At 46.1% G+C, this 27,736-nt stretch overlaps 1 protein-coding gene across 1 annotated transcript; it reads right to left on the bottom strand.

Annotated features, from left to right (window-relative positions):
* Positions 1-5,875: 5,875 nt before the first annotated feature.
* OSTM1 (osteoclastogenesis associated transmembrane protein 1) lies at positions 5,876-15,041 on the bottom strand. Its single transcript, XM_014248358.2, has 6 exons — positions 14,718-15,041; positions 11,793-11,907; positions 10,817-10,914; positions 9,669-9,833; positions 8,728-8,893; positions 5,876-8,422 (listed from the first exon to the last, which is right to left on the bottom strand). Exons 1-6 carry the CDS (start codon positions 15,039-15,041, stop codon positions 8,367-8,369), a joined length of 924 nt encoding a protein of 307 aa, XP_014103833.2. The 3' UTR covers positions 5,876-8,366.
* Positions 15,042-27,736: the final 12,695 nt, after the last annotated feature.

The following is a 27,736-nucleotide window of genomic DNA, read 5'->3' as shown; positions in this document are numbered from 1 at the left end:
ATTTCTGTCCAGGTTATCTTATTGACCCCTCAGAATGACTTTCCAGTGTAAAAATATGAGTTTCATCATGTCAGACCATGAAGATAACTCACAGCTTGATTTCTGCCCCAATCACATAAAGGATGGTGCTGTTCCTTTTACTGAGCTATCGCAGCTGTGTGAGCATAAATTTTCAGGGGAAAAAAAAGGCAGATCTTGAACCAAAATTATCAGAAATAGAAACCAGAACAGGGAAGAAAACATGGGTTTGCCCAGTTTAAGTGCCTTCAAGATCTTATGGTTGATTCAGAAGAGTTAGTTCAAGTGCAGAGCACACGGGTCACATCTGGCATCCTTGTGCTGAGAGGCCGTGTATCCAAATCCCTGTGATGTGTCCTTTTTGCTTACAGACTTCTAGACATGGCAGCAGCAAAAACATTGAGAGGGTGAGAGATAAGGCAGAGCACATCTGTGTATGCTTTGCTTTTTCCCTGAGGTTGCCTGCCTGGATGTAAGACTGCTGACTGCTGCACAAAGAGGTGTGTGCTGCAGGGCAGCCATCCCATCTGAGGATAAACCCACAAGCCCGAGGGGGCTTGGTTCCTGTCCCAGAGCTGTAGTCCCTCTGCATTCTTGTCAGAAAGCACAGGACGTGGTTTTACTCCTGGCCTCTTACTACAGAGAGTTGTTTCCACTTGAACAGAAGTGAAATTGGGCATCTGTATGCCTAAGAGGCAGAAATCTGCCCCTGTTACCAGTCACTGTGGATCAGCTTGTGCACACAATCTCCTCAGGAAAGTGAGAGAGAAGCCTGATTAAAAAACTAGGCATGGTCAGCCTCTTCACCTGTTTGATTTCTGGAGTAGTTCCTCACTACCCAACTATTTGTGAGACAGTTACATGCTCCCCAAGAAGGCTGGCACACACACAGCTGCTGGGCCAAAGCAGCCTCTGCTACACAACTCACGGAGGATGTAGGTAAATATCACAGATAAAAGCAAGCAAGCTTGCTTTGACCATGCCAGCCAAGAGGCAAGCTAAAAGCCAATTAAATTGTTCCAGGAAAAGAAAGAAAAGGAAAGCTTAATCTTAGTAAAAATATAGTCCCTGAGCACTGGCAGGGTCAGGGTCAGGTTGGGTTACACGTTGTATAAGTCCCCATTATACAAGCCAAGGCAGAGCAGAGGCTTTCCCAGGGCTATTCAATCCTCCTTTCTCCTGCTCAGTTTCACTGTTGCTCCCCCATTCCTTCCTTCTCACTATCCCTTCTTCTGAGGCTTGCTTGGACATCAAACAGGTCATTCCAAGTGCTTCCATTGCTGTGAATTAGAGGATCACACAAACCACTTCCTCTTTGAATAAAATATGACTATGGGAACATATGAGTGGGCCTAAAGTTGCTCATGTGAGTGGCTGCAATAAAGGCAGCTGCTTATCTGTGTAGCAGAAAAAATAAGTGTTTTTGTGTGCAGTAGGAACTGAGCCTGCTGTAACACAGAGTGACCAGAGCCCAGGGGCTGAATACAAGCATCATTTAGATCTATGCAGTTTGGAAAGCAACAGCAAATGGTGGCCAAGGGGGCTCCTGATAATTTAAAAAAACCACACAAGTATTCCACAGAAACATGACTGCTACTCTTCCTCCATTTTAAACCACCTGCTGAGGACAGTGTTTTCCCCTTGCAGCATGCACTTTCCTCTCAGGGCACTCCATCGCATTTACCCTCAGATTCTGCTCTTCCATGAAAAAGTGTCATATCAGTGGCAAAGCAATATTCTTGCCAAGACTCACAAGCCCTTTTTTTGCATCCCAGCACTCACCCTTCAGGCAGATGTTCTGAAAGCACCTTCAGGCTTGTTTGTTTTTTTGTTTAAATGGAGCAATGCACAGTAAGGCTGCTTCCCCTAAGGGGCTTCCAGAGTGCATTTGCTTCTCCAGAAACAGCTTCCTTCAATCCCTCAACTTTCTTATTGCCAGATCACTTTGATTCTGTGTTCTGGTCATCTGGACAAAAGCAGCATTCACCAGAAATAACATGCACTTTCTGGAGCAAGAATCACCACCTGCATTTGAAAACCTGCACCAACACAGTGCAAATGCACTATATTTTTTATCATTTCTACACGTTTAGGTAATTTCTCTCCACTCAGCACACATCTGCAATACTTTGAAACATATTTTCTCTGGGCTTGATATTCTAAGTTTGACTCCAAGACCCCAAAAAGCTGCTGAAACATGTTGACTACTCATCATAATCTTCCAAAGAAAAAAGAAACATAACATTGTACTGCAAACAGAAAATTCATTGCAATTTTGAGAACTATGGAGAACATACAGATGCCCCAGCAAATACAGCCTGCTTCCTAATCAACAAGAAGGGAAGGTAATTATCTAAAACAGCATTTTCATGACAGAGGGAAAGAACAAAACAGTAATCAAAACCCACTGAAAACCCAGTTGAAGTTTGCCACTATAGCAGGAAGAGAACACACAGTTTTACCTGGAAACTGGAGAGCTTGAACTTTTCAGACCTGCCCAGTATTATGCAAAAGAACAGACTTTCTATTTATATATTATACAATACTGGACAGGTGTGAATACCTGTACTCCTACTTCCCTGTCTCCTTCTACAGACTCCTTAGAACACCTTCTGTCTTTACCACATCCATCCTGGGGGTGTCCCTTGCAAAGCCAACATGCTTCCTCCTTGCAGTCTGCTTTTTAATGCAGCACAGTAAATTGCTATTCTTTGAAACGTGTGAAAAAAAGTTTTTTGAATGAGGTCCAAAGGAAGATTCTGATTGCCAGTGGCTGTTCTCTCTGTCTTAACCTAGATCAGTTTGACATAAGCCATTTATTTCATGGTTAACCCCAAAAAATCCTGAAGGGAGTATAAATTTGTGCATTAATCCTGCTCACTGGTTTGGTTCCACTTAGGTTTGGATGAAGGAGGTGCCACGTTGCAACTCTCCAACCCATATTTACCCTTTCAAATGCTTTAACCAAACACCATTTGAGAAGCCTTCTGTGACTCTCACACAACTTGTTGTTGCAGAGGAGAAAAAGTCACACTGCTGTAAGTGCTGAGCATTACAATGAAATATAAAGCAGCATTAAAGTTGCTCCGTGCTTAATGCGCTGGTTTAAGCAGCTAATCTTGTTTTGGTTGAATGGCATGTTCATTACAGCAAATAAATCAGTAACGCGTAGGATTATTGAAGAGGAAAGACACATTAAACCAGTTTAGGGCATCATATTGATTTTCCAATTTTTTTTTTTTTTTAGTGTCCGATTTAGCTTGGCGTTTTTCAACAGTCAGTTCTAATAAATGCTTGTATAGCACAGATTAAGCAGGTGGGAACACTGCCCAGAAAGGGTATTATGAATAACTTAATGCACTGGTTTAATTGCAGCAATCCATGATACTTACTGTGCTGGCACCAGAGGAAAATTTTCAGTATTAAAAGTTAAAAATTCAACTGAGCTACTAGTGAGTATCTTTCTTTTATTAAATATTTGGGAAAAAATTCCATTATTTTCACCTCAAATGGGAGCAGAGGAAGATTAAAGCTCATGCAACTATTTAACTTATTTCTGCCACAACTAATTAAGATATTGTTAAAAAATAATTAGCATTTACTTGACATAACTTTGCCTCTCTAACACAGCGAAACGTTGCAGTGGTATCCCTGCTGTCTTTGTGCTCATTCAGCCCTATTCTGCTCAATCCCCTTTGCAAACACGACGCACAGAAGTGAAAAGGCCCAAACCTAGCTCATATTTCAAGCAACAAGCTCCTTTCAAAGCTGTACTCTAGAGTATCCCCATATTCCTTCCTTGCCACAGGTCAGAGCAGATGCTGCAGGAAATCAGTTTGGAGCAGCACCAAATTTCCAGCAGAGCCAAGTACTGAAGCTGCTGCCATCACAGAGGAAGACGCTGGTCTGACAGCTCCCTAAGCCCACACCCAGTCCTGGGCACAGACCATGCCAGACACTCTGAAAGGCCAGCAAAGATGCTGGTGATCCCTTCCAAGTGCAGGTGTTTGACGCAGGTATCACACAACTGATTGTGGTTACTGATCACATCACCTGTTTTCTTCCTTTCCGTGTTATTTTTGTCTTAGATTAGATTAGGATCTCCAAGACAGCAACTGCACTTCAATTCTCAGCACAACACAAGGCTATTGTTGCACATAAATCACCCTGGCTGCCACCAGCAAGTAGCAAAAGGCACCCATTACAATACTGGGAGAAGAAACACTCCAGAGAAGTTTCAGAATTTACTGGCTTTGCTCTTCCAATGTAACTTTTCACTCTGGCAAAGATACAGAATGCACATCCTACACAAACTTAATGAAGGTCAGGCTAAAAATGCTTACATCAGTCCCAGAGGGAAATTTCACAACGAAATATGAACAAAAATTGTTAAGTTACCCATACATTCTGATTAGGAGTACAGTGATTTTGCTAATCACACATCGTTCCAGAGGAACTCTACATTCAGGGCATGAAAACTAAGGTAGAAATTAGCAGAAACAGAAGATTTGATGGTACTTGATTAACTGGACAAAAAGCACCAGAAACAAAACATTAGGAAACTGAAGCCATTTTGTGATTATAGCAGTTATTTAATGAAGACACAGAAAGCAGCCATTACTCCAAAAAAAATCTTTTTTTTTTTTTAAAGAGTTCTTTGTTTAGCACTAAACAGGAATCCTCACTCAGCTCAAAATAGAACAGGAGCTTTAAAGAACATTTGAACTAGGATTACTTCAACACCATCACACAGTCCAGCAGTTCTCCCAGCAGAAAGCAGTTGTTTTTAACTCAGAAGGCAGTCCCTGTTGTCATCCTACTCCTCACTCCCAGCTCTGACCTGTGCAGGCACCCCACCATAGACCAGTGCAGGGCTCAAGCTCAGCTGCACTGCATCCAGCAGTCCCCAGCCTCACTTCGACCAAGAAGCCAGAGCATCTCCCTTTCAGCTCAGCTGCCATCAAGGGCCCATTCATCCCCTCTTTTCTCAGCATCTTTCAACCACCTGTGCACTTCAGCAGCCTCCCCTTCATGCGCTTACAGACCCCCATTTCTGAACCTCTACTCCTCCACTCATCAATTAAATCCTCTACTGTTCCCCCTTGCCCTTCTCCTGTGCAGATTCCCTTCCAAGTTTCTCTCTCAAGCATAGAGGCAGCCAGAACCACACCAACATTTCAATTCCCACTGCCTTCCTGGACATTTCTAGCAAGGAATACGCTAAGACTTAAATTTGCCTTTACAAATGGCACCACTAGAGCACAAGGCTCCTGTCATCAGGCTAGACACCCAACTCTCTCCATGATGAGGCACTGCACTGCTGCTTTTTAAACCCTGCAGCCCAGCAGCGGTCCAACACCATGCCTGCTGAAGCTCTGAGGGGCCAGGGCAGGCAACCAAAAGCCCCCCCACAAAGACAAGAAGTTATCCCCACCAGCCTCACTTCCACACACCCATCCATGAAACTCAGTTGCAGCTAACACAAGCCTTTCCATTGACTGCAGGAGACTTCAACAGAGCTGAAACTCCACCCTCTCAGCAGTTGCCGTTCTGTAATTCAGCACAGCACTGCTCTGAAAACACCTTTCTGACGCTGTTGTCCTACAAGCAGCATAATGAGGAATAATAAGCAGGTGCTTCTCAACACAAATGCAGAACAGAAGGGGTACAAAACTACTATAGATGAAGCAATTAAGTAACCACGCTGTTCACTGTTTATTGACAGTCTTTATTAGACCTGACTTTGCACGTTTAGGGGTTTCCTACTAAGTATAAATATGAATCAAAGTGTTTACCCCCCCCCCCCAGAATAAGAAATCTTTATTTCCACAAAAAAAAAAGATAAAACCAACCAGTATTTCAAAGTTTATGCCTTTTAATACATATTAATAACAAAATAAAAAGGTGAAAGACTAGCAGCAAAAAGAATTCTATTCCTCTTTTAACAGTCTGTTTGCTTCCACATTTCTCTAGCAAATAGAGTAAAAAGACAATTCAATCAATTCATATATGAAATATACTACCAAAAATATAACACTGTGTAAAGAAAGTTTACAGTAGAAAGTTGGGGGAAGGGTGGGAAAAAAAAAAGAAAATAGTAGATTTAACATTAAAAATCTCAAGTGTAAACTTTGCTGCTGCTTTAAAATCAAAACTAACAAAAGTCACATGAGTATTTCCGTTTGGCTTAAGAGCCAGGAAAATAAGAAAAGCTGATTTTTTTTTTAAAGTGCTTAACCACCATATCCAAAAGTAATGACTTTCAGACCTACTTAACATGAATGTGCTCAAAAAGCCACTGCTTACAGTATAAAAGCTGTCATTCTGAAATGCTGCACATACAAACTGGCTTTATCTGCAGGAATGAAAGATTCCTTTGAACAGCTCTCAATCATATGATGTCCCAAATCAATGTAATGCTATTAGAGCAGGCAGCTGAATAAGTACCAGAAAGTTGAAGTTTAAGAATAATAGATATAAAAAAAATATTTTTTTTCTTAAAAGGCAGCATGCCTCTCCCAGCCGGATGTACTGTTATGCAATAAGCAAGAGAAACACAGTTTTATATCATTGCTGTAAACTACCTAAAACAAAGTGACTGCTGATCTAGTAATTCACATGTTAAACACAGGAAGGTAGATTCTTCTTTCTGATAAAACACAGAAAAGTAATAGTGTGGGTGGGACCAATTGCTAACACCGTATTGTACTTATTATTAAACATACAGTTTAATAAACTTGTTAAACTTGACTTCAAAACCAATAGCATGTCCTAACAGAAGAAAAAAAAATTAATAAAGCCAATGATTTGAAGAGCTTTAGGACTGTTTTTGTTACACTGTTATATATTTATTTGAGCCCTAGTGCAAAGGAGAAATTCAACATTATAGGCTCCAAAGTAAATCAAATACAACCATTTCATGGGGCATTTTGACAGACATCAGACACAGATTCCCAGAGAAAATTAATTAATTTTTTTAGCTGTAATGACCTTTTTTTTTTTATCTCAAGGTTAGAAAATACATTTAAAAACTGGAGCAAAGACTCTGGCATTCATTAACCTCAGGTACAGCTATAAATACTTTAAAACCCCACCACTCTCCCAAATCAGAAATACAATAAACAAACTGAACTGCCACTCTTGCTGCAGCCATTAAATTGTGCCCGCAGCCTGACAGCAGCACCACCCATCCCTGCAGTTATTGCACGAATTTCTCCATCAGCTTTGAAGTTCTGCAAGTTTGCATTTGTTTGCACCCATCTATTTCACAGGAATAATATTTTTAAACTATTTCTTGAAAGTCACCAATTCCCAACACAGTATATTCAGGTTCTTCAGAACAGGTTTCAAGTAAGAGAACCCACTGGTTCACTTACTGCTAAAACACATTACCTAGAAAACACAACTTTTTCCCTACAAAATTCCTGTAAACAACTCTGTATTAAGCCACAGTAAGCTCTAGACCAGGAAATTCAGCATCTCCAGTGACTTGACTTTACCTCACTTCTCTTCTACAAAAACATAAAAAACCACCAAAATGTTAGAATTAAGAAGGAAAGCAAATGGCATAATAAACAGAGAGTGAAACCTTGTTACACAAGCAGGTAGGTAAGATTAGCTTCTGAAAATGTAAGATTTGAAAAGCAACGATTTTAGTGGTTAAAGTGTGCAAAAGACTCAATACACCACCAGTTTCAGAGAAAACACAATACTGTAGCCATCAATAATTACTATTCAAGTCCAGTTCTGGCAGTTGTGCTGCTTTTGTTGCCATTTTAGACAGTATATATTACCACTTTCTCTGTATATTTCATGCCTCTTTTTTAACAGATGCCAGCATGACTTTTCAGTGGTATAGAAAAGATGGGAACTTTTTAAAGGGTTCCTTCCATCCCAAGTCTGAATATTCTGTGGAATTAAAAATAATGTTTTAAGCAGAAATATCAAACATTATTTGAAATTTTGTCTATCAAAATCACCTCAAAAAGATTCAAAATACCAGTTTTTTATGAAACAAACACAGAAAATACCATGCAAGGGAAGTGTAGCTATTCTACTGATGTGAAGTACAAAAGCTTAGGAACAGAAAAACACCAGCTTCAGCCCAAGACTGAAAAAAAAAAGCCACCACAGATTTTTCAAAACCAGAGTCCATACAGTGTCACACAGCCCTGCCTTGTCATGTTTGTTAATATCCTCGCTTAGAAGTCAGACAGCATTTTGTTTAACTTGTGTTGCTCTGTATCATTACACTAAACCATAATTAACTCCTCTTTTGTGCCGGCCTCATTCCAACACAATTGTACCCACTGTATACCAGCAGCAGTTCTCAGGTTTTGTTTTGCAGCTCAGCTGTATTTTTCTTGGATGTTCACAAGATTGGCATTTGACTGGATGCGCTTGGCTAGAAAGGAAAAAATTATATGAAAATTAAACACAAAGAATTCCACAAAACTAGTCCCTCCACTCCCTCTATTTATCAGACAGACTTGCAAACAGCTTTCTGTTCACGTCCAGAAACTTTAATGAAAAGATATGGCTGAAGCTCTTTACTACCCTTCTTCAGGGGACAGCAGCAGACTAATAGTTGCTATTAGTGCCGTCAGCACAGCTGCAGGCAGATCTGGCTGGGCCTCCTCTCCCACAAGAGCCAAGAAAATCCCTGGCACCTCCCAACTCCAACAGTGAAATGCCAACATCGCCACTTACGCAAAATGAGTATCCGTTTCTTCTGCTTTGAGTGAAGGAAACTACTAAGATAAAAAACAATAGGTAGGAAGAGAATAAAGGATGAAACTGCAATCACTGGGACTGTGTCACTGCAGGGAAGAGAACAATTGAAAGTCCTGCTCCAAAGCTTCCGAGTGATGTTCATCTAAAAGGAAAACAGAGGCAAACCATGAAAGCAGCACGTGCATTTTTTCTGTGCAGCATGGCATGGCAAACAGTGAGGCCTCAAGACATGCAAGTATCACCTCAGAAAATTGCACTTGAACAAATCTCCCCCAAAAGCAAGCAAATACCTGGAAATGTTGAAACAGACTATTTAGATGGAGCCAAGATTTCACAACAAAACTTTTACAAGCTTCAAAAACATAACTATACTCAGATACATGTAGACACTGTTGCATGCCTGTTTCCCAGAGAGCTCACTGATAGTCTGTGGGGCCAGGGCTAATCCCATGCTTTTGAGGAACACTCCTTCAGCCCAGCCACTTAAAAATCCACAATATACCCAAAGCTTTTTTCAAATATATGTCGTCAATGCTGAGGATCCCTAGAAACAGCTGCTGTAATAAGGAATCAATTAATACACCAGCTAGAACAATAGGAGAAAAGCCCCACATTAAAAGCCAGAAGATTAAGAGATTTATTTTTTTAAAATCCAACTCCTCCACAGTAACAAGAAACGAAAGTGCAGCTACTCAAACTGGAATGCGCTCGGGAGATCTGGAGCTTTAGTCATGCTCCTGCAGCACTGCCCGAGGACAGGACCTCACAAGACAGCCCCACGAAGCACCTCCCACCACAGGACACCAGCCTGCCAAAGGCACTGCTGCCCCTATTGCCCTCTGTCCAAAGGAAAAAGCCATCCTAGTAAGAAAAGCACAAATGGCTCAGATTAATGAAGTGTACTAACAAACACGTACTGCATCTTCCACGTCGATACACAAGTGTGCGGAGTGCTCAGATTCACCACCTTGCCTGTTCATCCTCTGCAGGTGGTTATACAGGTCATTCAATTTTGTGTAGGTTTCATTGCAGTTTTTACACACCTCTGTGTAGTTATTTGGTGACAGATCAATGGCTTGCCCCTAGGATTATAAAACTCTGAATGAATGACAGTTTAAGGCATTAAAAAAAACAAACTGGTTTAATTTGTTACTGCCGAGTTACACTGACAGGGACGGACTGTGCCGTACCAAGCAATCCTTTCCATCTGCAGCCTTCAGCACTCCATGAATGCAATACAGGACACGTGAAAACAAAACTGCAATCTCTGAAGATATTTCAACACAGCAATGGCTGTACCAGCTACCCACTGACCACCGGGTTAAGTTCTAGTTTAATCACTTGGAAGTTTTCAATAGGCCAGTCCACACCGCTCCTGACCAAGGCCTATAAAGGCACATTTCCTAGAAACCATTCATGAAGAAGAGACAGATTCCTCAGAGATTGTCCCATGCCCATTGAAGTAAACCCATTTTACTACGAAATGATCCTGAAATCTGGCCAGTTTCTGACTGAAATGGAATATGCAGTTTCTTAGGCTATACAGGGCATTTTCTCTCAGGACAATTACCACATTTGTTTCACTAAGGAAGTTATACTGTCTTTACAATATGGCCAACCTTTAACTGCGAGTAATTTTAACAGACAAAAGAAATGTTACAAGAATTAAAGGTGGCTGGTACTTCTGAGCTAGTCCATATTATCAAAAGAATATTTAAAGACCGAATTTCTACGTTAAAAAAGATAATTCTACAAAGCAAGAGCATGCAGACATGCTGGTTTTTACTATGTAATTATCAACTATTGTGAATTCAGAAATTTTGATGTGAAGTAGCATTGCAATTACAGACAAAATGAAGTCAAGGTGAGTATCAATTAGAATTAATTTCAGGCACTCAGTCTGTAAACAACTGCATTTTACCGATCACGGATTTATCTGCCTACAATTCACAAACTCAGCAGCAGTCAATTTGCCTAGTCTGCATCTGTAGTTTATTCAGCATAAATAAAATTTTGGTAGCAGTTAGATGATTTAGCGCTTCTCTTAAATACACAGCATAAGTACCTGAAGGTTATGTTCAAAACATGTCAGGGATTTATTGAATAAATCCAGGAATTCTTCAGTAGAATTTGATAATCCCTCACTGTTATTCTTTAAACAATCTGTTGAAAAGAAAGAAAAACATCAGGATATTTTAATTTCTAACATTTCCACAGCCAGCAAGGCCCAGACACTCCACTCCTGCAAAAAGAGCCCTCGACTATAAAGGACAGGTCTAGTCAACACTGCAGTTTCCTTATCTGCCTGCCACTGATATCTCAGACCTGCTGACCTAACGCTTCATCGAGAACACATTTCAGAATTAATTGGCCTTGATTAAGTGAAAGATGAAGACTATCATCAAGAGCTTTCTGAAGAGGGGAACTGAATTATCTTTGGACTTTGAGATAAAACAAGACATTACTTTTATTTCCCAGCCCACAAATCTGGCTTTGCCCAGCAACAGTAACAGCCATTTTGTGGAAGTAGAAGCACCAGCAGCAGAGATGAAATGGAGAGAACCCAGGAAACAGCTAGACCATGAACACAATAGTAGAAATCACAGTGTAATTATTATTCTTTAAGAAAAGAGCTGAGCTTTTTACCAGCTTTGAGGGAAGCTCTGGGGCTTTCCTTCCAGTCAGGGGCTCAACCCCATGTTACTGCTTCCGTCCATCCTACCCTACTTCAGGTGCACTAATCAGCCAGACCTTTAAAAACAACAGTATTTGAGGAATTTAGGAGTTCAGCAACAGCACCGTGAGAGCAAGCCAACATCCTAGAAAATGCTCCTGAAAGTAGTAAGCACCATCAGTAGTTTTCTGACAGACTACCACCCTCAGATTTTGGCCCTTACAAAAGAAAACACTCTTGGAGTGGCTGTAGTTCAGGATTTGTGCGTTATCTGCGGGCTGTATTCAAACACATACAATTCTGATCTGTGCAAATTTTAGGGCTACATCATCACAGTAGCATGAGAGCTACAGAATGAGTCACGTACTTGCGCAGTTGGCTGCCTCCCAGGTTTCGTTGAAGAACTCCGAAAGGGTCACAACTATCTGCAGCCTGTCTGAGGTCAAGATGCTTTTGGCACAGTTGTGGCTTTCAGAGGAATTCTAGAAATAAAAAGAAAAAAGAAAGGTAGCAGACAAGTGTTAAAAATACAAAGGGGAATTTCTGAAATGTATTTTACACGAGCATATCTAAAACAATCACATCACATGGATATTTCCAGAAAAGGCAGAGCAGAATTGATGGAACAAAAATCTTTTAGTCCTCCAATTCATACTGTGAGCAACACAGCTTACTGCACACAATCTCTGCAGGTCTACTAGGGCCTCAGGCAAGTCAGTCAAAAGTACATGGCAAAAAAAGAAAAAAAAAGAAAAAACAAGCACACAGACAGGACCTTTTCTGCCAGGTGGCTCACATTCATCCATTCATGGGCCACTGCCCCGGGAGCCAGCTCAAGGCACGTGCAGTCAGAGAAGAGGACAGGGTTATTCTCATTAGACATAAGGATCAGTTGAAGGAGCTGAACCAATGGACTGGCCTCAAACAAACAGAAACAGCCTCCAAAACCACTGCAGCAACGTAGTCTATCAGCAGCAAACTTCCTCCAGTGCAGCAACACCAGGAACAGAGTCCTCTGTGGAGCAGTGCCCACGCTCACTCACCCAAGCATATGACCAGGCCAAGCTCACCTGCCTTAGTGAGCCATTCAGTGCACCCCATCCTCAAAGCAGGCTCTGCCACAACTCTTACAGCAACTTATTCTCTGGACCAAGCTCATAAAAAATGCACAGCAACTGTGAAAGCAGTTGCAGAATAAACAGGAAGTATTCTGATCAGAATTCAGATACAGAACCATGACCTCCAGTCAGCTGACTCCCATGCTCTAGCTGCTGGTGTCTAGCTGCAAAATTGACTTAAGCACTTCTCAAAACTGCCAAAGCTGCCAAAAGCCTCTTTGATAAGTGACGTGGGACACAGAAAAAAATAATCTCTTTAATGAGAAACTTGGTCCTTACAGTGCTTTACAAGAGATCCAGTTTCTGCCTCTTCATTAAAACGAGGCAAGGAGGTTAAATAAGAACTTTCCCCTGGAGGATCAACTGCAGAAGTCAAATATTACCACATCTGGTAACTCCCACGTTCGCCCGCTTTCATTTCTACTAAATTACAGATATGCAAGAATGTTGTTTATGCAGGAAACTCTGGTTGCTTCACAAAGGCTGTGAAGCTTCCTCACCACCTGGGCTCATGAGTAGGAAAAAGCACTTTACCAACACCAAATCACATAAACCTAAAGTATTCCTTAAATGAAGTTTGCTTAATTGATTCTTTAATTAGCCTGGTGAGAAGGATTTGATATTTCAGAGATGTCCAAAACTTAAACTGGCTGTTCCTGTCATGTTGCACTCGTAACTGCTGTTAAGATAGAAACATCAGACACCTGATTAATTGTAATCAGGGACTGAGGTTGCAAGAGGCCACCTCCTTTATTCACCTAGTGAGTTAATCCACACACAGAAGGAAAGGCAACAGACGTGTCTTCCAGACCACATAGTGGACAAGTCCTCCCAGACTGCTAGTACTCAAGCACAGCAGCTGCAATGAGTTCATACATATTCTAAGTAATGGAATACGTTTGGCCACTTAATCCTAGCCAAAATATCATGGTAAAAGTACCCAAGAGAGTTACACATTCAATTTCTCACTTTCACACTGAAGCAGCTTCCATGGAAGAAACAAATAGAACAGACATGTTTGCAAACTAGAACAGGAGACCACTGGCTACATATATGCCCTGGAGAGGACAATTACCAAGGGAACATGCATGTATTCTTCCAATACAAGCACTGGGGTGATGAGAAGAAATAGGAAAACAACCCAAAACAGTACCCAAAAGCAACACTGATACTTCTCCAACGACAGGAAACAGTGCATAGGATGGTTTGCAGGCCACTATGGCACCTATTTATTGCCTGGGCTTGAAGAGCAACAGATTTTTCTCGTCAATGGCAATTCTAAATCTTGGAATTCAGAAATCCCAAGACTGAAAGCACAATCCAAGGTGCATACTCCTATCGACTTGCTCTCTGTCTGTTCTATTACCAGGGCATCCACTTTTAGCCATCATCACAGAACAAAAGTCTGATTCACTAATCACTAAATGCTCTTATTCACTGATGTTATCATCACACCATCCTAGGAACTTTTACAAATGGATCAATTCGATGAGAACACACAAAACAAGCCACAAACCACGTCCAACAGTAAGAAAAGGAGGGGGGAAAAAAAACCCAAAACAAAGCATGATAAAAGTCTGGAGGATGTTAACAGAAGACTCAGCTTCAGTCAAAGTTCTCCCACCAGTAGGGTGCACTGACCCCAGCCAGTGCTCAGGCTTTTTACACACGCTCCCATCAGCTTTGGAACCAAGAACGCTGACACGGTTCCTCACAAGAGGATGTGCCTCACTCGCCACAGCTTCACAGACCATCTTTTTTCCGAGAAGTTCCAGGCAACTAAGCTCTAGCAGTGCTCCCCAGCAGCGCTCATACAACCCGTGAGCCAGAGCACTGCTTTAGCCATTGCTACATCAGCAAGAACAACTCGAGTTTTTCCACTCGCACAGCTTTCTCCGCAGGTGGAGCTGCTCGCCCCCAGCCATGCCAGGAGCTGCCACAACAGAGCAGGACGAGGCGGCCGTCCCTGCCAGCAGCGCTTCCCAAACACTCCCACCCTCTGCCAAACTGCCCTGCGCATCCCGGCAAGGCTTTCAGCCTGCCTTCCCGAGGATCCCGCCGCCACCTGACGTGCTCCGGCACCGAACTCACGGGCCTGGAAGCCTCACGGAAAGGGAGCAGGCCCCCAGCCCGCCCCGGCAAACCGCGCACCCGCCTCGGCCCCACGGACGCACCCCGACGGCGCGGGCGATGCTGCCGTACTGTGCGAGCAGGCGGCGGTAGTGGCTGTGGCAGCCCTGGCACAGCCGCACCGGGCGGGCGCGCCGGCCCAGGCAGCCCGTCAGCGCCGCGCTGCCCTCCGCGAAGTCGGCCAGCAAGCTGCGGCACTCGGGCTCCAGCTCGGGCAGGTCCCCGGGCAGCCCCGCGCTCCACAGCTCCTGCGCCAGCTCCAGCGCCGGGGTCTGGCGCGGCCCCGCGGCGGTGGCGAGGCCGAGGAGGGCGAGGGCGGGCGGCAGCAGCAGCAGCAGCGCCCGGCACAAGCACCACGGCGGTGCCATGGCGGCCGCGCCGGGGGAGCGGAAGCGCCGGGCCGGGAAAGAACCGGTCCCCGCCGCGGGGCGCCGCCGCTGATTGGCTGAGATGGGGCGGGGGCGGGGAAAGGGGCGGGGAAGAGGCGGGGCCTCGATGGGTGGTCCCTGGGGGCGGGGTCCCATCCCGGGGTCCCATCCCGGGGGCTCATCCCGGGACACGGCGCTGGGATGACCCCAGGGCCGGGAGTGTGTGCGAGCTGTGCCTGTGCCTGTGCCCGTGCCCGTGCCCGTGCCCGTGCCCGTGCCCGTGCCCGCGGGATGTGCCCGCCTCGGACGCATGCTGCTCCGCGGAGAGCGCGGTTTCTGTGCCGTGCGTTTCATCCAGGTCCCACTCTCTTCGTCCGTGAAGGGGTTTTAGGAGTATCTGTCGTTTGGGAAGTGACTGCAAAAATATGCTGAAATGCAGCAACAATTTAAGGCTAAAAAGTCCCCCAAACAGAGAAAGAAATTGTGATAAAAGTGATAAACTGCAACTTTCTGCAAACAGTGTTTCCCACGTATTGTCTGAAGCTGGACACTTTTGTTGGTACCTGGCTCCAAACTTTCCCGTGGCCGACTGAATAAAACCACAGCCACCAAAGGAAAACTCAGGGCGGGAGGAGTGAGTAGAGCAGTGGGTAGCCCCTCCCGGGGGCTGAAGTACCAGGCTACCTGGTAACTGTCTGCAGGACCTTGACTCCGTGCCCGTTCCTTCCGACTCAAGATCTTTTCAGCCACTTCCATAGGCTTCTTAGCGAGTCTGGGGTTTGTAGCGCTCTGGTAAGACCCACAACAGAGAGATAAAGGAGGGCCCTGTGATTTCCATAGCAAGGTGCCTTCGGGAATAACAGCCAAGCAGGAATGGCCCCATCCGTTTTTTGCCGCCGACTGGGTGCTGCACACACGGCAGCGGTGATGGGACACGGTGCTGGCCGACAGTGCCGTGACACTTTGGGCAGCTGCTGGGAGCTCAGGACTGCTTGAAGTGGCTCCCAGAGCTACCAGTTGTACCCAGCTCCACCAGCACCGTGTCCCCAGGCCCACCTGGTGCTGGCTTGGGCCAGACATGCAGTAAACGTCGCGGCATGGAAATATCCAAACAGATTTGCGAAAACACGGCAGTAAAGGTGGGATACAGATGCCATCAACAGGCAAGGAGCAGCCAACAGAGAGCATCTGGCTTTTCGGAGTATCCTGAATGCCTCAGCTCTGAAGACCTGGCTTTCAAAGCAATGAATGAAACAAGTGAAAGCCACATTCATGAGGTGTGACACAGATGAATGCGGCAGTGTGGTCAGAAATGTGCCACGCTGCCTGTGCTTGCAAATGACCAGGGCGAGGGCCCTGGTTTGGGTGCCGGACCTTCCCTGAGCCTTGCTGCCCAGACTCCAGACGAGTCCCGCTGAGGTTTTGTCCAATGCCAAGCAATACCTCCCCCCACAGCGTCTGTTGCTTTGGGGTCCGCATCCAGCAAGTGGAAGTTTGAGGATGCTTAGCAGGACGGGTGTGCCTGAAAAAGATTGTCACCTTTCCGTGGCTCCCTAGCAGAGGTGCAGCCAAAACACGGAGAAACCCTGCGACCACGGAGAAAACCTGGGAGAAATCCTGCACCAAGGCGGCACCCGCAGCCCTGAGACGGGGACAGGGACCGCTTGCCGCTCTTAAGTCACCCTCGGGCCAGCCGGCTCCCGGAGAGCCCCGTTTGCCCGAGCCGGGAGCGGGGTATTCCCGCAGAACGGAGTGTCCCTGCAGAGAGGGATGTCCTGCACAGAGGGATGTCCTGCACAGAGGGATGTCCTGCACAGAGGGATGTCCTGCAGAGGGGCGGCCCGGCCGGGCTGCCCGCATCCCCCCGGGAGAGGGCAGCAGCACTCCCGCACATCGCCCCACAGAGGGGCCGCGGGGGCTGCAAAGGGACCTCGGCCCGTCCCACACCGCCCCGACAGCAGCTGCACCCCGAGGGAGCGATACAAACACGCCCCAGGGCAGGGTCTCGGCATCCTCCCCGGGATTGTCCCTCGCGTGGGTCTGGCGGGGGCAGAGCTGCGCCTTCATCTCGCGGGTCGAGGGGGATGCGCTTTCCCACGGCTTAAGAGACTTTAATATTCTCCTGTGAGATAATGTGTTCTTCCTGCGTGTGGAAACTGGGCTCGGGGGGTGTGGAGAAAGAAAAAAGAAAGGGAAAAAGGACCAAGGAAAAATTTAAAAAGGAAAGAGGGGAGGGGGAGAATAAAGAAAAATAAAAAAGCTCAGGAGTTTCAGATGTCAACTCTGAGGTGTAACCAGTTGCTGCTGACCAATAAGGAAGATGTCTGGTCGCTAAGTGCTTCTCCTTTTTATCCAAAATAAACGTGACACGACAAAGCAAAAAATAGAAAGTCACTAACTCTTTCAGAACTGGGCTTGAAGAAGGCATGGTCCCCTTCTCTGATAACAGATAAATTTGGTACCAAGCAGAAACAGGTATTTTCACTGAGAACTCAGCTGTCAAGCTCATTCAGTTAATTTTGTTACAGACTCGGTGTCATTACCTTTCTGCTCCACCTCATCAAAGGAGTTGTACTCACAAGCAGGATTTGGCCTTGGCTGGCAAATCTCAGAAACATTTAAGAATATCAGAGATCTTGTGTGGGTATACTCAATTATTCCTGAAAACACATCCTAGTGTTTCAATACCTGCCCTGGCTACAGACAAGAACATTATTCTGCAGAAGGAAGAAAACCTTACCTTTAAAGTGCAGAAACAGAACACAGAAAACAAGTATTGATTTCCTGTGCCATCTTGCTGGATCTGAGGAGACAGCAGAGTGAGCCAGGGAAAATGAACAATTTGAAGCTGTGAACCTGTTTTTCCCCTCTGATTGTCAGTCTCCCTGTTTCCTTCAGTTCTCTTTCTGCTGAGTTATGCCACTGTGAGCTGAGAAACAAATTATTTTTTTCAAGTTTTCTTGTTATCTTTGAAGGGTGATGGCTTCGATAAAACCTTTACACCAGAGCTCTGGAAAAAGAGGAACAGACCATAAATGTCAAGGCAGTGCCAGAAAAGCAAGTGATGACTGAGAGTGAAAGGAGTCAGGGGTGACTGGAAGGCTGGGTGCTTGGGGAGTGCAATGGCCTCTGTGAGGGAGACTGGGGCAGGCAGCAGCTCAGTGGGCAGCAAGAAAGGGGGAAAAGGGCTCTGCCTCCTAGGCCAAAACTGCTGCACAGGAGAGACACTACCCATTATCTGAAATAGGGGCTGGTAAGAGCAGGGAGGTGTGAGGGTTGTCCATAGACAGGTATTTCTGGCATTGTGGAAATGGAAATATTTTTTAATCTTGACTAATTTCATTGCAAAGATTACAAAGCTCAATGTGGAAATAGGATCAGTGCATTATATCTATTCCCTGCCTATGGAAAGCTTTTCCTCCTGCTCTCCATCACAGTCCTGCACATCCCTCCTAATTCATGGGGCCATTGTCGGCTCCTTCATGTGCTGGTTGTGGCTGATGTCAAAGCCTAACTGTGGGTCATCTGATTAAATTACTGTTTTCTAGATTCCACAGAGAATCAGAAAATGGTTCAGGAAAAAGTGGTGCATGTTTAATTAATAAAGGGCACACACACATCTTCATCACACCCTTGACAATGAACTTGAGAGGAAATAAATATGCTAAATAAACTGTCAGCATGGTGAGGCATTTTTTGGTTAGCTGCAAGTCAAAATCACCCTGGCAATATTGTAGAGTGGGTCTGAGCCAATTCTTATATCCAAAAGATGACGTGAGCTTTGTTTAAAAGAGAATGACAAAGACTTGTCTAGCTCCACTATTTCTGACCAGCCTGAGCCACTGTGCTCGCTAGCACTGTCCATTTTGAGCATTATTTTTCTATGTGGATAGCAAAGAATATGAAAACCTTCTCACTCAGGGCAAGAAGATAGAGTCACACCTGCACTAAACTATGAAGAATGAGCAAAAGGACTCAAAAGTCAGGAAAACAAGAAGCAGTCGATTCACAATCATTTCAGTCCTTAATTCAGAAACCCAAAATCTATCAGTGTCTTTGCCAATCAGATGCCAAATCATGCCTGGAGCTTTAAGGAGCAATAATGTTGCATTAGCTACTTGGAAGTCAGGGAAGATCAGATGCTGGAAAAGTGAAGACACACTAATGAACATCACTCTCTGGGTAAGGACAAGAAACTGCTATCACCAACTATAAGTTCTTCAATGTTATACTTACAGAAAATGTGTATCGGTGCCTCATACGGAATGCTTTTTTAGGAATGTTCTGAATTGCCAAATGAAACAAGCGAAGACCCATAGCACCAGTGTTCCAAAGAGCTGTGTCTAGGTCTATGGTGCCAGGCTGTCCAACTCAACTGCATTGTGTTTGCCTTGGGCAGTTCTATGGAAACTTGTGAAACAGGCTCTTAGCTCACCTGAGCCAAATCATCATATTCTCATTTTGGAGAATCACGAATCTCCTTCATCTCAGAGTAAGGTTTAGAGTTGAATGCCACCTAGCACAGATAACCCCTCCTTTTTGCTAGCTGTTCACTTGGAGAGAGGCTGGACCTGCACTTGACATCATCAAAAAGATCAACAGTTATTTTTCTGACTATCACTGTCCACAGAGACCTGCCCAGGACCCATTTTCCATATCCACCTGCTCCTGAAGTATCTTCTTGTATCATCTGGTGGATACTCAAGCCACCTTCAGCTGGAATAAGCTGGGTGGAGGAGCCCTGGACACTGTCCTGTTCCTGGGGCTGGAGTGTTGGAAAGCACTGAAGTGACCTGTGATAGTAAGCCAGAAAGCCAGCAGTAGTTTCCCCATTTCCAAACAAATATAGAGAAAACATCAAGACAGGCCATCCACCAACTACCCCTCTTCCCTATTTAGCATCAGCACACTTCTGAAGAGAGAAAACTACCCCACCTTTTTTGTATAAAGGTGTTTTGTTGGGTTTTTTTTTCCTGTGGGCATATAACAGCAAAATAGCTTCAGAAATCATATATAGTGCCGTATGATCTTTGCTTACACCTTAAATGTTTGCATATAATCCTCTCTATGAATCCAACACACAGAGAAATGTCATTCTCATGCACCTGTCGGAGTTTTTACCGTGGAATGGGGGGGGGAAATAGGTACACTGTATTTTTAGAATAATGACTAGAAAAACAATAATTGTCAGTGGCAATCATGCCAGCCTGTAAAAATACAGCTAGAACTAAGTTGATGGGATTTTTTTTGTTTGGATTTTTTTTTTTTTCCAGGATTCTGCACTTGAGCAACTGAATGATACCACATTTAAGTCCTGTGTGGCATTGCCATTTCCTTACTCATATGCATCTAATTAAGTCTTAATTGTGCTGTTCGTTATGGAATAAAAGAAGAGCTGTTAGACTGGATATTTTTCATGTCAGTAAAACAGGATGATACCGATGAAATAGCTAATGTATAGAAAAATAAAGTATGAAAAAAGACGTATGAAGATGATGTTTAAAACCTAGCAGGAAGATTAGAATCAGCGTAATAGCAAAATTACCACAAAAAACTTCTTGATCAACACAAATAATATGAAAGCTATATTCTTTTTACAGCTCACTGCAGTGTGGATGACTGTCCGTGCTTAAAGATACCCGGTGAGACAAGTTTTGCTATTAGTTACCCTGGGGTCAGTGTGGTATCATCCCACTCTCTTCTCCAGCAGGAAGAAAACCAGAACTGTTCTTCCCTTTTCCACAGATTGTTTCTTGCTACTCATACACCTCCATTGAATTTCATCAAGTTCCCAAAACACAAGCCTAAAATACATCTCATAAGAGAAAGTGGCTGGGCTTTGACAGACATTGGATCTGTTTGTGCGCCTATCAAGTTTGACTCCTTGTGTTGCAGCCCCTCTGGAATGAGCCACTGGAGGACACCCTCCAGAAGCTTGATTCCTTCCCTCCTGTACTTATGTGGCCAGCAAGAAGTGCTGCAGAAGCTGACATGAACTTCTGAAAGAATCAACTAAGGGAGAAAGAATATTTTTTCAAGTGTCTCCATATATGTTTGTCCTGGTGAGTTTTTTACTTTACATGTCTTCTTTGAATTTTAGGTACTTCCTTTTACACAGGGTAGTAGAAAATTATCTATTCTCTAACATAATTTTCTAGAAAAAGTTTTCCCTTTCTTCTCTGGGTAAAGGATCACAGCAAGGTGAGCACTAACAGAAGATAGCATAGACATGGCAGGCTATTTCAGTAATGTATCAAGTGTAAGCATTGATTATCCCACAGAGTTGCAATCTTTACCTGAAGTTCTCCCCATCTATGTTAATTCTCAGAAACAGAAAAGAAAAAAAAAAAAAAGAAAAAAAGAAAAAGAGTATTCAGTATAGTTTTAGGTTATTATAGCAACAAGGTGGTTTCTGGCCACCTCTCTGGTGGTTGGCAGAGACACCTGCAGAGGGGAAGTCCGCTGTGGCTGCATCCCACCGGGCCTCGGCCAGCTACAGCCACACTGTTGTGAGATGTGAGGAACTTAGGAAGAGCCAAGAACTGTTCTCACCTGGAGTATGTCACCAGCCTCAGTCCATTGTGCTTTCCATTAAGGGCCAAATTTTCTCATTTGTGAATTTTCAAGTCTGTTCAACAGAGTTCACCAAGGTTGTGTGCCTGTGAGAAAGGGAGTGTGCTTTGGTCAAAAGGCTGTAAACATAATAGTGAGCACCAGATGGACAGCAGGCAGCAACAGGCACTTCCAAAAGGCGACGGGCAGCTGAAGACTGGATGAAATTTTGTAAACAGTTGGCTTCACACCTTGCAGTGTTCATCATCATGTTTCATTTCTGGCTTGCTGCTGTGACCTGAAAGTCACTTTTCCTCTTCCAAGGATTTACACAGAAGTTGTACTAAAAAAAAACAAAACAAACAAACAAAAAACCAAGAAAAAAAACCAAAAAACCCCAACAAATACTGTCACAGTTGTAAATATCACAGTTAGTGGATGCAACTTCAAGTGTTGGGAGGATATTTATGGATGTTTTATTTGTAATAACTTCTTTTCAAAATTATTTTGTCCATTTAGAGTGTTTTTATTTTAAAAAATAGTCATTCTGCCCTCTTTTCCCCAACCAAAAAAACAAAACAAAACACCTTAACAACTAACCAACAACAACAGATAAAAAAAACCCCACAACCCCTTTCCAATCTGATCTAATACTGTGTACTCAATCTTTCCCTGTGAGGAGGGACTGTTCAAACCTCGCTGCAGGGACAGTGCAGGGAGCCTGGCCATCCTGGCCACACCATGATCCTGAAATCTCTGGCTGGCAGAATTTAGCTCCAGTTCATATTCAAGGGGACATTTACACTGGCTTCTTCCAGGGGGAACGGACCCCAAGTAAGTTTTCAAGAAGGGAAATTTCAGTGCCAGAGGAGAGGTCAGGCTGTGAGAATCCATAAAATAATACAATTTGACTTTCTTACCTTTCCACACTGCATTAATCGAAGTGTTTGAAAGACAGACGTTAATTATTCAACACGAACCTGTCAATTCTTGAGCAACTTGGCCAAGCCTTTCTGGGCAGCACGGGGTTTGTGAATGTCCGGGACTGTCTCACCTGAATTGATGTCTCACCGTCTTCCAGCTATTCACAGCCTGCATACCTTTGTCCACAAACGATTTTAATAAAATAAGGAACGGGTTATCCCGGGAACTTCCCACGGCATTTTCAGCATGTCCACTCGCGGTGAAAGTGGGGACGCACAGACACACAGACACGCAGACACACAGACACACAGACACACAGACACACAGACACACAGACACGCAGACACACAGACACACAGACACACAGACACACAGACACACAGACACACAGACACACAGACACACAGACACGCAGACACACAGACACACAGACACACAGACACACAGACACACAGACACACAGACACACAGACACGCAGACACACAGACACACAGACACACAGACACACAGACACACAGACCGGAGGGTCCCCGGCGCACACTGGGGCCAGTCCTCGCTCTGTGAGAGCTCCGTGCAGCAGCCGGACACCCGCGGGAGGAACTCTCGGTTCCTTGTGGGGAGGTGCTGGGCCCCGGCGTCGCTCGTGGAGCCCCCACCCGTGGGGCTCTCCCCCCGCAGCCCTCCCGCACACTTGGAGGCACCGTGGGGCAGGCGGGAGGGGGAGGATACATGAGTGTCCAGAGGGGTGGACAGATGGATGGACAGACTTCAGGTGCGTCCTTCCACTTGCTCACGGCTCTGTCTCGGCGAGGACACTGCTGGGGCAACCCCCGGATCTCACTCCCACGCAGACCTCTGGAGAGCAGCTGTGATTTTTTTATTATTATTTATTTATTTTTCTTTTTTAATTTTTTTTTTTCCGTCGGAGCACAGAAACACGGAGACAAGATTTGGGGCTTTTTTTTTTTTTTTTTTTTTTCATTTTTATTTTTTTCCCCAAGGCAGGTGTTCCCTTACTCACAACTCCTGAACTTGCCGTAGGGGAGGCATACACAACTCAACAGAGGAAAGGACAAGAGCCGGTGAATCCCAGCACACAGCCAGGGCTACACGGGACCCCTCCACAGCCCCACGCACACGGGAGCCGGGCACACTGCCCCTGCCGCAGGTGAGCTGGGCGCCGAGGGGCGTGCAACCTGTTGACACCAGCGACCCGACAAGCAACCTTCCCGGAGCCGGGGAACCCTCCCAAAACCTCCCACCCTTTTCTCCTGGGCAGGGTAGAGCTGCGGGCAGCCGCTGGGGAAAGCTCGCTCGGTGCTGCGTCGGGGATCTGGAATATGCCCAGGCTGTCCTGCGCCCCTTGGGTAGGGGGCTTGGGGGCGGCGGGGGAAAAGCCGGGCTTTTTTGGCACGGGGAAGGGGTTGTTTTGGGGAGCCACCGTGGCTGCAGTCCCGGCGGTGGCTTTGGGAGCGATGCCGCCCTCCCACCCCGCTTCCCCGGGCCCCCCGGCCCTGCCGCCCCCGGCCCGCCCCGCCGCCGCCGCCGGGGTCGCCTCCCCTGCCCGGGGCCGCTTTGGGACTCGGCTTTTTGTTATTTTCACGGAGAAGATATTAATTAAAAGAAATACATGATTAAAAAGTAATGAGTTGAATAAAAATTATCTCCGCTCATTTTCTGATTATGTTAATTGTTAAAAACCCTTCAATCACGCTGTTGCAGTCAATGGGTTTTAATGTGAAATTAGTGGGCTCTTGATAACTTACAGTCCAGAATAATCCTGGAGGTTTAGTCATCATTCCTAATAACGAGATGTTACTGAGAACGGAGATTTTACATGATTTTGCCACATTCAGCCCTTCCCCCATGGAAGGGTCTGTCTTTGTGGCACACAACTTCAATTTTCATGCCTACGAATACTTTGTTAGTCTTCCCCTGTGTACTGCTCCATTATACCCCAATTACATATTTTATGTCCCTGTGTGTTGTCTGAATATTTTTTTAAAAATCCACCATGTGTCCGACATAAGAAAAAAGACCAAACAATTTTGTCCCTCGTGGATTTCTAATTTTATTTTATCCGTCCAACCCATCTTGGATATTGCAACTCTCCCTTTGCTCTGATTAATTATCTTCCTAAGAGATAAAATCAGGTTTATGTTGAAAATATTAAAAGTAATTAAACTCTTCAGGGGGGAAAGCATTTTCTGCAGGCGTTGATATTCTACGGGCTTAAAGACTACGAGTTGAAATAAATATGGAGAGTTTCTCCCATGGGTGATCGCAAAGAGCCGGGGATTTGTTAACTTCAGCCCCGGGGTTCGGAAATGCCGTAAAATCCGTCTCTCAGAGAGGGACGAAATGACGGCCCCCAGACCACTCATTAGAGCCAACGTGTTTCTGCCCTAAAAATTTATTTAAGAGAGGTTTCATTTTCATGCAGGAAACTAATTGTATCCTTTTCTGTTCGACAGCCTCGAAAATTGTCACCTAAAAACCTCTCCTCGCACCCACCTAACAATTTAGCTAAAATCTCGGGCACAGACAGCAAACTGACTCCTCGGTGGAAGGAAAGAAGGAAGAAGGAAAGGAGCGGGGCGGAACAGAGGAGAGGCTGCGGAGCAGCGATCCGTGCTGCCAGCCCGGGATGTGCCCGAATTCCTTCGCAGGGGCGAGGAGCCGCCCGGGCCGCCGGGGAGCGGGCTCTGGGAGCCCTGGGGACCCAGGGGCAGCCGCCGGGCCCCATCAGTGTCACTCCTTGAGGTTCAAAAAAGGGGAGGGGGAAGAAAAAAAAAGGGGGGGGTGGGGGGAGGAAAGAGGGGGAGGAAAAGGCAGCAGCAAAATTGGCGCTCTCTGTGCCCGTGTGTGTGCGCGCATACCCACGTATTCCTTCCCCATGAGACAAAGTGCTGGTGCCGTGCATCCCTCTATCACTGCAAGGATATCTAATTATTGCTGACAGATAAGAAAAGACGTTTTCGGGCGGACAGAGCGGGCTGGCGAGGGAGGGCGGCGGAGTGCGGGGCGCATTCCCGGCCAGCCCTGCACAGGTCAGGCTGTAGAAAAGTCTCCTCCACGGCGACTTGGGGCTGCCTCTGGTTTAATATTGATCCCCTATTACGGCCAGCGAGGAGCGGGTGTTTGTTGACCTTGCAGGGAGGAGGGGGTTAGGGGCGGGTTCTGCACACTGCTTGTGGATCCTTTGGGGTGGGGGGTGGCCGCCCAGGATCGGGCCCGTCGTGTCCTCCCTCCACGGGAAGCCGCGGGCCAGGGCCACCTTCCCGTTCCCCACCCGTGCCTGCCCTCTCCCCGCCCCGAGACAGCTCCCGAGGGCGTCGGGCCTCGAGGAGGAGGGGGAAGTTTATGTCCTAGTTTGTTGTGAAGGGGAGCACTTGGGGGGTTGTGGTTTGGTTTGTTGTTGTTTCGGTTTGGGTTTTTCGGTTTGTTTGGGGTTTTTTGGTTGGTTTTTTTTTTGGTTTTTTTTTTTTTTTACTCGCTCTTCTGGTAAAAAAAAAAAAAAGAGACATTTGTTTACAAAGCCCCACTGCCCCCATCTGAGCCCACCCGGCGGGGCTCCATCAAGGAGCGGGGGGGATCCCTCCTCGCAGGGCCCCCTCGCCGGTTCATTTCCCCATTTGCATCCGCAGTTAGCTGAAGATCATTTTAATAAATAACAATGAAAGAGGAGCGCATCTAGAGGGCTTGTCGGCAACATTCAAAAGCCAATAGAGTTTATAATTTTACTCTATCATTTCTTATTGATTAGAGTAATCAAGATAAAAAGCTAGCCGGGCTCCGAGAAGTTCAGCGGCATATCATTAAAGATAAGAGTCAGTTAATTCTGGCGCAGGGGTAATAGTGCCGGCGATGAAGAGTTCATTTGCATGAGATGCTGAGCCCCGTAACAAGAGGACAAAAATCACTAATTAGGACTGCAGAGTGTCTCGAGTTCTTCAAGCACCCTTTAGAGATGAGGGATGATGCAAAGCGACCGCACTTTTATGTAAATTCGGGCTAGGACACCGCGACCGCGGTACTGCTCCCCGGCAGGGATTGCCGAGCGGGGACGGGTCGGGTCCCCGGGGCCGCTCCGGGCTCCAGAGTGCGCGGCCGCCGCGGCACCGAACCTGCGGGACGCCGGCAGCCCCAAGCAGCCCGGGCAACTCGGAGGAAACACGGCCGCAGCGAGTGGAAGGTTTGCATTGAAATCTGCGGGGTGAGGGAGCAAGACAAGAAGAAGGAAAAAAAAAAAGAAAGAAAAAGAAAAAGAAAAAGTAAAACAGAAACAAACCCTTTGCTGAAAGGCTTATTCGTTGGTTGAATTTAAAAAAAAAAAAATAGAGTGAAAAAAATAAGCCTCCCACCAATGAAAAATAAAAAGTCTGCACTAAGGTAACCGTGAGCCAGCGGGATGCTAAAAACTAGGGAGACAGCTTCGCGGCAAGCTGCGAGCAGAGCCCTCATCTCTGGGGGAAATGGGAACTGCCCGCCGCCCCCACCTTCCGAGAGACGAGCTTGGGATCGGCCACTCCCTCCGGCTGCCTGCGGGCTCCCGGACACCTCCTTCCCCACGGAGCACGAGTGGGGCCATCGCCCCCACTTTCACCAGAGCTGCTCTCTTCCTCCTTGTCCCCCCTCTTGTCTCACGCCCTCTCTGATCGCACAGACAGACCCAAACCCGAGCAAAGCCCCTCAGCTTCGGGCAGCCCTCCTGGGAGGAAGGACACCACACCCGTGGGGCTTTGGGGAAGCTTCCCCCCAAAAGCCGGGGGGGCAGCAGCAGGCTGGTGGCTATCGAGTTGTTTACTTGCCCGAAAGGTATCAGCCGCGGGAGGCTTGGCAGCTGGCTGTCAGCGCTAACTTTGCCCCTCGCTTGGCTGGGGAGTAAAGGATTCACGGCCTTCTTTGGGCTAATTGTAGGTGTCAGCGTGGAAAGCGGCAATGTCTGCGCCTCTCAAAAGTCTCACTGTGTCTCTCGCCCCCCAGCAGCTCCCGGCCGGCCCCGCCGCACACCGCCCTGCACGCAGGACCAGGTGTCCCGGCTACACGCATCCCTCACAGCCACCTCCCGTCTCCCGTGTTCACACCTTTCTCTCTCCGCACGTGTCCCTCCTCACCCGCACACGATCCATGACCTCGCATCCACGGGCAGACACCCCTCTCCCTCTCCGTTCCCTGCACACTTGAGAGCCGGCGCTCACACCCGCGCGTCGCCGTC

The sequence above is a fragment of the Pseudopodoces humilis genome, chromosome 3 (genome assembly GCF_049639895.1).
Source record: "Pseudopodoces humilis isolate 2021_Gansu_Grassland_sample_001 chromosome 3, ASM4963989v1, whole genome shotgun sequence".
NCBI classification, from domain to species: domain Eukaryota; kingdom Metazoa; phylum Chordata; class Aves; order Passeriformes; family Paridae; genus Pseudopodoces; species Pseudopodoces humilis.
Note: the sequence above shows the minus strand (reverse complement) of the source record. Positions and strands in the feature narration are given on the sequence as shown.

Coding starts and splice junctions, on each gene's coding strand:
- OSTM1 (XM_014248358.2), bottom strand. CDS start 15,041: ATGGCACCGCCGTGGTGCTTGTGCCGGGCGCTGCTGCTGCTGCTGCCG. Junction 11,908..14,717: donor GCATCGCCCGCGCCGTCGGG/GTGCGTCCGTGG, acceptor TTTTATTTCTAG/AATTCCTCTGAAAGCCACAA. Junction 8,894..9,668: donor GTATCGACGTGGAAGATGCA/GTACGTGTTTGT, acceptor TTTTCCTTTTAG/ATGAACATCACTCGGAAGCT.